The sequence below is a fragment of the Antechinus flavipes genome, chromosome 2 (assembly GCF_016432865.1).
Source record: "Antechinus flavipes isolate AdamAnt ecotype Samford, QLD, Australia chromosome 2, AdamAnt_v2, whole genome shotgun sequence".
In the NCBI taxonomy this organism is placed as follows: Eukaryota; Metazoa; Chordata; class Mammalia; order Dasyuromorphia; family Dasyuridae; genus Antechinus; species Antechinus flavipes.
Window position 1 is genome coordinate 640,786,486 of NC_067399.1, and position 10,884 is coordinate 640,797,369.

Sequence of the window (10,884 nt, forward strand, 5' to 3'; positions counted from 1 at the left end):
GCCAGTTTTTCCTTTTCTGCACTCTCTCCTTTCCCCTCCAGATCCTACAGTCCCCTGCTCAATGCCCAAGACAGCCTCTTCTTTCTTTTCTCCTCACTTCCTGTCTCCTCTCCATGTGTATGAGCTCATGCCCCTATTTCCACTGTGCGGTACCAATGAACCGCTCTGTTGTCCTCCAACAAATAAGCTGACATGGTAATGAATGGCTTCAGATGGTAATTAGTGATGGAGCTGCTAATAATGAAATTCATTTACATTTTAAGTACTGCAGTGGGAGCTGGGAGAGAGGCTGGGAGGGAGTGAGAGGCAGTCTGGGGCCTTTTCAACCCTCCCTCCTTCTCGGCTCCCCCCGCTTCCACCCAGCCTGGCTGAGATGAAGGTTGTTCTGTACCAATCAGTGTTACTGATGTGGAAACTATTTAACATGATTGCCTCCTCATCTTCCCCATTTAGGAAACTGTGTGAGGAGAGCTGGTTAAGCGGTGATTAGATGGTACACACTGGCTTGGATTTAAATGCCCAATCAGAGGCATACAATGGAAGAAGCAGCCCGGCAGGGCTGCAAAAGAGCAGAATTAAGCAAAAATGTGTGTTAGCAAAGCTTCTGTCCAAACATCTTTGAGCCCATCCCCCATCCCTACTCTCATATACACCTCCGATTCCAATTCTGGAACAAATCTCATGCTTCCTATGGGTACTTTCATCCCTGAGAGGAGGGACTGGGACATCCTGAAAGCCTTGGGAAGCACAATCCAGAGGGGGCTGTACTGAGACTTTCCCAAACTTTGATCCTCACCATGCAGGTATCCCCACCATTGTATCGATGAGAGTAAAACTTCTTGATCTGAGTCAGCCCTGTAAAATTATGTAAAATCATCAACAAAATGTCTCCTTTGATCTACAAACCCAAAAGGCCTTGCATGCTCTGGAGCAAGATAAGCTTTCTTGGGAGAAATCAGGACCCCCGGCAAGATTTCACATCCACTGGAGACTTACCTTAGACTCATGCATAAAATGGGTCTTCAGAAAATGACTCTTTGCAGATCACTTCTCTCCTGAGAATGATATGCTCTCCAAGAGAATCCCTCTTAGTGTTTCTTTAACAATAACGCTTTTTTGCCATAGCCTTTCGGCTTAGTGAAATTCCTTCACCAAAACCCTCGCCTTGGAGAACACTGAACCTCACCCATTCCTGCCTAACTTCTTCTTCGGTACCCTCAGCCCTCATCAGCATGTGTTTGGGATGAGAGACATGAGGACATGGCTATTGGGAGCCTAGCATTTGATCTCCTCCTCATCTCTTCGAGATCAGATCTGAAAAGGACCTCAGAAGTCATTTTATCTAGTCCCATTTTATTGATGAAAAAACTGAGACCAGGAAAAAGAAATGTGTTGTCCGAAGTCAAACAGTGAGTAAACTAGAAGAGTTTAAACTAGAATCCAGGTCTTCTAACTAGCAGTGCAGAATGCTCTTCTGGGGTACACATATATTTGTGACTGAGCTGAAGAATTATGTATTTTAAAATAAAAGCCTTGTTCCCTGCTCTTCCCAATTACATTCTGGAGGGGAACAATCTGGCTATATCTGGGAAGTCAATAGAACTGAAAGGTTACCACTAGGATTTATTTATTTCCATTTCAATGCACATCTCCCCCAGAATAGGATAAAAGAGGAGGCTGACTAAATGTGTGGCAAGAGGAGCTAAAACAGGACATCAGGAAGAACCTGCCAGAGGAAATGAGTATTACCAGTAATAGGTCTGAAATTGGCCATAGGATGTTCTAGTGTCTAAACTAAGGTAGGTTGGGAATGGGGGGAGGCAGGAGTGAAGAGGAAGAGGGCATTGATCATACCATTGAAGCTTTGAATGGATGGCAGGGAGGATTTTTTGTTTGTTTGTTTAATTCAACACACATGTACAACACACAGGTTCTCTCAAAGCCTAGGATTTCCACCATTCAAGAGCTCATCCATAGGGAAAATAAGACACACCCAAGAGAAAACTAAGAATGGGCTAGAAACAAGTTTCTGTTCTGTGTCAGCCAAAGCAACAGACTTGATCTTATTTTTCAGGACAGGAGAGAGAAATCAGAGAGGTCAAGAACTGGGGTAGTAGCTGTGGTGGAACTAAGGGGGGGTATCCAAAAGACCTGGATGAATACCATGCAAGAGCTAATTCTCTGGGACCAGGGGTTAATACATAGAGAACATATCTCCCTCCATCCTTCAATTGTTGTGAAATTGCTTCCATAAATCTGACAAAAGGGTGAATTTATCTCACAACATTCTGGAAAGACAGGCAAGATAAGAGAAGAGGAGGATCAGAAAGAGACCCCAAAAGGTTGGGGTCCCAGATTGGTATCATGAGATATCTCAAGAGAATTTGCAAGTTTGAACCCATTTTCAAGTCAAGGGCAAAGTTTTTTGTAATTGTAATGTCAATTGAAGCAGGTAAGTTCCAATAGTATTCAGCAAAGACTGAGGAGAGAGAAGATAAATTTATAGGCCAAAGTTACAGAGAAAAGATCTTCATGTTATTTATTTGCTAATTTTATGGCTTATAAATAGATTTGAGGGATGGTCTATTCACTATTGTCTCAGGAACTTGGTTATCACTGACCAGCAGATTATTTATCTGACAGTCAGCAATATTTGTAGGACTATCCTAAGGCCAGAAGACTTTAAAGTCACTGACAGATAAATTGTTAGAACAATAGCACTCTAAGATCAGGGGACCTCAGGATTACAAGCTGTACCTTCTTCAGAGACAGAGATGGAGATTATAAGAACTGAAATTGGAAGAGATTTTATAGAAATGACCTAGTCCAACCCCCTCATTTTCCAAAGGAGGCCCCAGATATGTGAAATTACTTGTTCGAGGTCATCCCTATAGCAAATAGCAGAGCTGATATTTGACGCTAGGTTCCTGACTCCAAAGATAGGGATCTTTCCATTTTACCTCACTACCCAGAAAAAGCTAAAAATTGAGACAGACAGACAGACAGAAACAGTGGCCCCAAAAGAGAATGGCAGGAGAGAGATGTAAAGATAAGAGACAAAGAGCTAGGAAGAAAATCGGGAAGGGAAGAAATAGAGAGGAAAAGGACAAATGGATTGAAAAAGAGAGCCAGGCGATAAGTGCTGACATGTATAGAATGCTCTGAAGTTTGCAGATTGCTTTACATTTTACAGAAAGACAAAGGAGGAGAGAGTGGAAAGAGGGAAGGAGGGGGTGAGACAGAGAGAGAGAGAGAGAGAGAGAGAGAGAGAGAGAGAGAGAGAGAGAGAGAGAGACAGAGACAGAGACACAGAAAAAGAGACAGAGACACAGAGAAAGAGACAGAAACAGAGAGACAGAGAGAGAAAAAGAGGGAGAGAGAGAAGGGGAGGAGGGGGAGAGAGAGAGGAGGAGGAGGAGGGAAAGAAAGGGGGAGAGAGAGAGGAAGAGAAGGAAGGGGGAGAGAGAGAAACAGAAAGGGGGAGGAAGAGGGAGGGAGACAGAGAGAGAAAAAGAGAAAGAAGGGGATGACACACACACACACACACACAGAGAGAGAGAGAGAGAGAGAGAGAGAGAGAGAGAGAGAGAGAGAGAGAAGAAACAGACAGACAGACAGACAGACACAGACAGACAGGCAGAGACAGAGAGACAAAGACAGAGAAATGACAATGAGAAGAAAGGTTAAAAGGAAGAAGGTGACTTGAAGAATAAGGGGCCAAAAGGGGTGGTGCAAAAAGGAGAGAGGAAGGAAACTGCAGGACTGTTACATAATGGAGCCATGCCCTTGCAGAAATGGCCGAGGAAAGAGGGTCAGGCCCTGTCACCAGGACCAGATTCCATCCCCACTCCCCCCCTTCAGTGACAGGGCAGGGGAATCTGCACCTCAGTAAGTGAATATTGATCAGATTTCCCTTCCAGGGGAGCCGTTTTTCTTCCTCCTGACTTGGCTGCAGAGGTCACTAAATTGCTTCCTTCCTGCTGCTCTGCCCTCATTGCAGCTTTCTACTTTCCCCTCTACTTCCCAACCCCACCCCTAGTCTCCAGCCCTGGAGAGAGAGCAGATTTCGGATGCTGGCCTTGGGCACTGTCCGGGTCAGACCATGTCCCTATCCAAGGGCCCCAGGCTACTCCCTTCCGAGGAGAAGGCCCTAGCTGGGCAGGAGGGTGTGAAAATGGGGTTTCCTCTGCATGTTCATTCCTTCTGGGCATTCTTCCCTCATCTCTCCATCTGTCCCATTCTCTTCCCACTCTTTTCCTCTCTCCCTTCTTCCAGGTTTTCCCTACATGGAGAGAAACCAACCGATTTCCCTCCCCCATTATTCTCTCTTTTCTTCCCTCAGGAACAAACGAAAAAAAGCTGGTCAGCTCCGAGTCACCGGCCTCAGAGCTGGACACCCTGAGGGAGGCCTAATTCATCAAACTGAACCTCCTGGAGAATAAGACTTCTCTCGGAACTGGGCTTTCCCCTTTCATTCACATCTATAGTCCTAAAGGAAAGTACTCAATTCTACCTTATTGATTGGGGGGACGGGAGGGGAGAAACAGGAGGTGGGGAACATGTCAAGCTTTACTTCTTGGACTAGCTGCCTCCTTAGCAAGCCTGGGAAGTTAAAAAGATCAGCCAAGAAGGGAATATGCATTTATATAGGAATATTATAGGCTAAATTTAAAAAAAAGGAATATTATAGGCTAGATACTTTGCTCTCTGCCTTTTTAAAAAATAAGTATTATTTTAAAACTTTTTATTTTCAAAAATATGCATAGTTTTTAACATTCAACCTAGCAAAATATTGTGTTCCCAATTTTTTCCTCCTTTCCTCCCACCCCCTCCCCTAGACGCCAAGTAATCCAATATCTGTTACATTTACAATTCTTCCACAAACATTTCCACAATTATCATGTTGCACAAAAAAAATCTTATCAAAAAGGGGAAAAAATGAGAAAGAAAACAAAATGCAAGCAAACAAAACAACAACAAAAAGTGAAAATACTAAGTTGTGATCCACACTCAGTTCCCGAAGTCCTTTCTATAGATGGAGTTGACTCTCTCCATCACAAGACCATTGGAACTGGCCTAAATCACCTTGCTGAAAAACAAATATTATTTTATTTAATCTTCCATGATCCCCCTACCCCAGAGGTTCTTTTTGCCTTCTCTTGTCTGTATCTACCCTAGAAAGGGGTTATGTTCATTTCCTTCTTTCTTCTTATAAAAAAAAAAATCTTATCCACAAAAGGGTGCTTGGAAAAGCTGTAAGAGACTCACACTGGGGGTTATTGGTCTGTAAGGGTTTGAGAAGTTAGAAGATGCTGCTTAGTAACATATAGTGCCATAACCCAAGGGTTACCTTAGGGCTGTGATTTTTTCAGTCTGTCTCCACTGACCCTCCCCACTTTCTCATCACTTGCGAGTCTTCTTTATGTCCTTCCCTCATTTCTCCACCATCCCACAAGCCATTCCAGTAACACTCCGGAAGTCCATCGTTGATCACCTGCCTGCCACCTGCTTGTTTCCTTCCCCAATTATACGCGACTTTGATGTAGTCTTTTATGAAAGGAATAGTGACTTTTCTGATGAGTGGACGTGGGGTGGTGAGGAGACCTTACAGAGAAGCCTCCAAATCACCACGTAAAGCCATAGGCTGGACTTAGAGTTAGCCTTTAGGTCACTCTCCCATCCTCCCGAAAGCCAATTTTCCAAGGACAGAGGATCCTCGCACAGGTTGCATTTCTATAGCATTTTGAGCTTCCCTGGAAGGCGCTACAAGCGCGATTATCTCCATTTCGCAGATGAAGAAACTGAGACTCAGAAAGGTGAAGTGCTCAACCCAGTACTGAACGGCTAACTAACTAATGGAGCCAATTTAAGGATTCCAAAGTACGGCGAGACTGAAGTACAGGGTTCGAGGTTCTCACACTGATCAACTCCCTTCTGTCTTTGCTTGCTAGGGATGTGGGCGCAGGAGAGTGGAAAACTCCGGTCCCTAGAGAGCCTCTCTTGAACTTCCCCTCCCCCACCCACCCCTTCCCCACCAGGCTGAGCTGGGAAGGAGGAGGCCGTCAGCTGGGGAGAGCCACCGCCGCTGCCTCGCCGCCTGCACTTTGCTGACGAGAGCAGATCCCGTCCTTGAGCTAGAGAGAACTCGGCAACTGAGAGGGTTGGGAGAACGAAGGGAGCCGCGGGCTTCGGGAAGGCACAGAGCTCCGATCTGACGGAACGGAACTCCCATCTAGGTCCTTTTCTGTCCTGCCTCGGCTCCCTCTCTCTTCTTGTTCCTTTCCCCCCTCTCCCATTCCCTTTCCCCTCTCTCCCATTCCCTTTCTCCAGATGGGAACAACTGAGAGAGAACTCTAGGTCTAGGGAGGGGGGGGGGGGGGGGAGGGTAGAATGGGGGCGGTGTTGGGGGGAAGAGAGAGAAACGGCGGGGGCGGGACCAAGGCGGGGCTGAGGGAGGGACAGCTCCAGTGGTGAAAGGAGCTTGGCTCCTGGGTAGTCTCCAAGTCTCGAAAGAGGAGCCGGGATGTAGTGGACCGGACAGTCTGGGCCAGCTGGGAGCTAGCGGTTTGGGGAGGGAGGGAGAGATTTGTCCGCCCCGTCTGGCCCCGAGACTGAGCCTTTGAGAGGAAGCCCGGGGACTCTTGCGAGCAAACGGTCCCCGTGGGCGCCCCTACCCCGATCCGGGGGTGTCCGGTAGGAGGAGGGGCTGGGAGATGATGGGCCGGGGAGCCCGGCGGGCATCCTGGTGCTGCCAGGGTCCCCCCGGTGACTAGGGCAGGCGGCTGGTCCATGGAGGGCCCCTGTAGAGCCTGCTTCTTTTCCACGCTGCCCCCCGGCCGCGCATGGAGAACTTCAAGAAGGTGCGCACGGAGGAGGCGGACACCGAGGCGGAGAGCCTCGGGCCCTTCGCCGACCTGGCCCCGGGAGCCGTGGAGATGAAGGTGAAGGAGGGCAGTAAGATCCGCAACTTGCTGGGCTTCGCCGCGGCGCGCATGGAGCAGCCGGCCACTCGCACCATAGTGTTCAGCGGCTGTGGCCGCGCCGTCACCAAGACTGTCACCTGCGTGGAAATTCTCAAGCGGCGGCTGGCCGGCCTGCACCAGGTCACCCGGCTGCGCTACCGGAGCTTAAGGGAGGTGTGGGAGAGCCGCCCGCCGCCCCCCGGCTGCCCGGGCCCCAGCCTCAGCGTGCACAAGAACGTGCCCGCCGTCTCCATTCTGCTCTCCAAGGACGCCCTGGATCCCGGGCAGCCCGGCTACCAGCCCCCAGAGCCCCGGCCCGACGCGCAGATCTGGGCGCCGGCGCTGGCGCCAGCGCCGCCTGCTGCCCCCGGACTGAAGAGGGGCCCCGGCTCGCCCGCGGCCGAGGAGAGGGCGAGTAAGAGGCTGCAGGGCCGCGAAAGGCCGGGCGCAGAGGGGGAGGGGAGCTGGGACGGAGCCGGCTGAGAACTCTTTGCTGCGGGAGTCACCCTTCTCCTTAAGATCAGCACGGTGGGCGGGCTCCCCTTTCCTCAAACACAGTTTTTCTGACTCGACCCTCATCACTGTCCTTTCTCGGACCATGCCCCGGAATGACCCTGCACTATCAGTCGCCTCTCCCTGAAAGGAGAGAGAAAAGCTCTGCGTTTGGAGTGAACCCCTTTCCCCTTCGCCGTCCTAAATGCGATCTTCAGAGTGTTGAAAACCAATTAGCGGAGCCTCGAAACGGCCGCTGCCAGCCTGGAAGCCTGCCTTTAGTCCCTCTGACTTCAGTTCCAGTCTCCCTGCTTCCCGCTCCCTTCTCCGGTGGACCCCCTGGAGTGTCCTGCCGGAATGCGTGGAAGATGCCCTCCCTGGGAAAGACACCCTAATCTCCTGGCGGGGAAATGCAATCTGGCCATCAGGTGTGGGTTCTGCTCCACCACCACGGAGCCATCCCTACTTCAGACCTAGGGGGAAGGGGAAGGGGGAGGAAAGGGAGTTGTTGCAGGAGTGGTTCTTGTGAAGGTAGAACAGGAATTCTTGAGAATCTCGAACATAGTTGAGGACATTTCTTCTGTCCCAGGCCGTGTCCCCATTTGTGTCTGATCTCAGGGATGGACTTTGGGCCACCCAACTGACACTCCCAACCCCATCCGACACTTAATTCTGTTTCCCGATACAGTCTCCCTAGACTCAGAAAGATCCACAAATCAATGGGAGATGAGCTCCTGAGAGGTTCCAAGAGAGATCTCTTAGTCTGGATTCTCTATCTGGGTCTTTTGGGGAGTCAAAGGTAAGGTAGTGGGGGAGAGAGGGGAGAATCGGAGATCAGGACATACTGAAAGGATGCATGGAAGAAATCTGACAGGCAGTCTGACACATTGGAGGGGAGAAAGGGATCCATTCCCCATCTCCACACTTTTCTTTCTTTATAGTCTGTTTCCTTTGTAAAGAGATCCTGAAATCACACCATAGGTTTGGAAGGAGAGGCAAGTTCTTTCTAACCCTAGATTCAGGATAGGGGATGAGGGTGGGGGTGGGAGAGAAGAGCAGGATGAATGTGTATTAACTAATGAAGAGCCATGGATTGAGGGAAGAGAAAGGTTAGGTAGAAGGTGGTGTGTTATGCAGGCTCCCAGGATCTCCAAGTTTTGTCCATCCCTAAAAGGAAAAGACAATCCCTTAACCCAACACATGTCATATCAAAAGCAGAGTTTATAAAGAGAAATCTAGAAGCCAGATTTTTTTTGGGGGGGGTCTCTTTTTCCTGACTAGCCCTGAAGTGTGGAGAGTTAGTGAAAATCCTTGCTTCATGCATCAAGCCCCTACAAAGCTTAGCTGGGAGACACTGAGCTTTGAGAGAGACATTAGGAGGGAGGGAAGAAGGGGAGGGAGTATGGGTAGGCAGTTAGAGGAGCTGGGCCCTGAGAATAATGTGTGGTATGGCTGGCTGCAGTAACACCTTCATCTGGGAGCCCCTTCAATCACCCCAGAGAGACACTGTCAGTGTTATTAATGGTAGCTCCAGTGACTTGTGGCTCCTAGCTCCTTTGGAATAAAACACATAAACAAGAAGATAGGGGTGTTTGCTCTGGGATGATTTTTCTCGCCCCCCTCCTTCCTTCTCATCTTTCACAGGGTGTTACCCCCATCTCCAAGTCTCAGGAAATAGATAAAAGGGAGAACTGTCTCTCAGGCATAGTATTCTTTCTGGGGGGAAGCCTTGTAGACTTGGAGGCTTGGTGAATTGGTGTATCCTGCTGCCTTTTAAAATAAGGATCTCTGCCTCTACTTCCAAGAAAGGTGATGACTGATCCAGGCTGGGGATAGAGGGAGGGTACTTGTGAGAGATGCTTGGTAAAGAAGCCTAAGGGAGAATCCTGCTTCCCATCCAGTTCTGAACACCTGCCCCTCCCTAGTTGTCCCAATGCAGAAGGCATTGAGTGCCTGAACAAAAATTAAATGGCAACCAAAGCCTATTCTAGATGTCTCACAAATTCTCTGGATTTAGCTTCCAGTGTCTTCCCTACCCCCATTCCCAATGTTAGTAACTGAAGGGCTGAAATTGGAAATGAAAATAGTTCACCCCTAGAAGGAAAGGGAAGTCAAAGCAATACCTCTAGCAAGCTTCTGGCTCTCCCCTCACTGGTTTCCCCAACCCACTCTACCCAGAACCTCTAGCATTCTTCTTCCCATTCCTTGTTAAGTAAGTCCCTGAAAGGCCTATAACAGCCTCCCTGAAGTCAGACTCCCAGCCTCTTCTGAAAAGGGCTTTTTTTTGTTTTGTTTTCCTTCCCTTTCCCCCCAGAGATTAAGGTGTCCTTTGGATCCTCCATTTCCCTTACAGACCAACACGACCAGCCTTCTGCCTCTGTATTCACACAAAGCCCTCTCTCTGGTGGAACTAGAGAGAATATCTTGCCCAGCCTCCACCCTTAAATCCTGCCTCAAACCCCTTTGTGCCCAGAAGGGCCAAGGACTACGTCTGGATGAAGGGAGGGGGAGGGAACAAGCCCAAACTCACTGCTGGAAATTAATATTCAATTACAGAAGCATCGGAGAAAGCCAAGGAATCAGTGTGGGCCCCGGGCTGATAAGTAGCTTGCCTCCAGCTTGAGAACAGCTGCCTGCTGAGAGATAAGGAGGCTTCCTAAGCCTGTCTTTCTCCCCCTCCCCTGCCTATTTTCTCTTCCCACTTGCACAATTCACATCTGTAGCTGAAATCTGGTATCTTCTTTACTGAGTGCTACAATCTGAAGGGGGGAGAACCAAAATAAGCAAGCGGGCTTGACCGTCCTCTCCTGCCCCGTGATTGCACTCCTCACCTGAGCCTTTGGGCATAAACTGCAGAATTCCTGTATCCCTTTCTAGGCAGATCCATGGTTATGGGATCCTGTGTGGAAAAGAGCAGAGATAAAGAAGAGGGAGGGGGGGGGTGGGGAGGAAGATGGGAAGGACATTTATATCTCACACAGGCTTGGGGCTGACAGAACCAGTTAATGGATCTCACTGCCTTGATAGGAAAAACTGGAAAGTGACTTGCTGGCTATGACTTGAGGGGCGCTGAGAAGCTTCCTCCCCGCTTGCACTCCAAAATGCCCTCCCCAAACAGTTTATCATGGGTTCTGCCTAACATTTTCCTATTACAGCTTACTCCCTTTGGCTCAGCATGGGCCACCTCCTTACACTGCAGATCCTCCTCTCCCTGCCTCAGCCCCTCTGTAATCCAATCCTTCCTATTCTAGGGGAACCGAGTCTCTTCAGGATGGGAGAGGGAGGAAGGTTGGGATAACTTCCTTAAGGAAGTGGGAAGGTGGTAGTAGATATTAAATTTTTTCACTAGGTCTACTAGGGAATAGTCCTGAACAAAAGAAAAAAAAAAGATAAAGGAAAATTGTCATCAGATCCTCCCAACCCAAAGGTA

The 10,884-nt window shown here is 49.0% G+C and overlaps 1 protein-coding gene across 1 annotated transcript; it reads left to right on the plus strand.

The window, feature by feature from the left end:
• Positions 1 to 6,393: 6,393 nt before the first annotated feature.
• Positions 6,394 to 9,037, plus strand: RPP25 (ribonuclease P and MRP subunit p25). Its single transcript, XM_051982228.1, has one exon. It carries the CDS (start codon positions 6,843 to 6,845, stop codon positions 7,443 to 7,445), a length of 603 nt encoding a protein of 200 aa, XP_051838188.1. The 5' UTR covers positions 6,394 to 6,842; the 3' UTR covers positions 7,446 to 9,037.
• Positions 9,038 to 10,884: the final 1,847 nt, after the last annotated feature.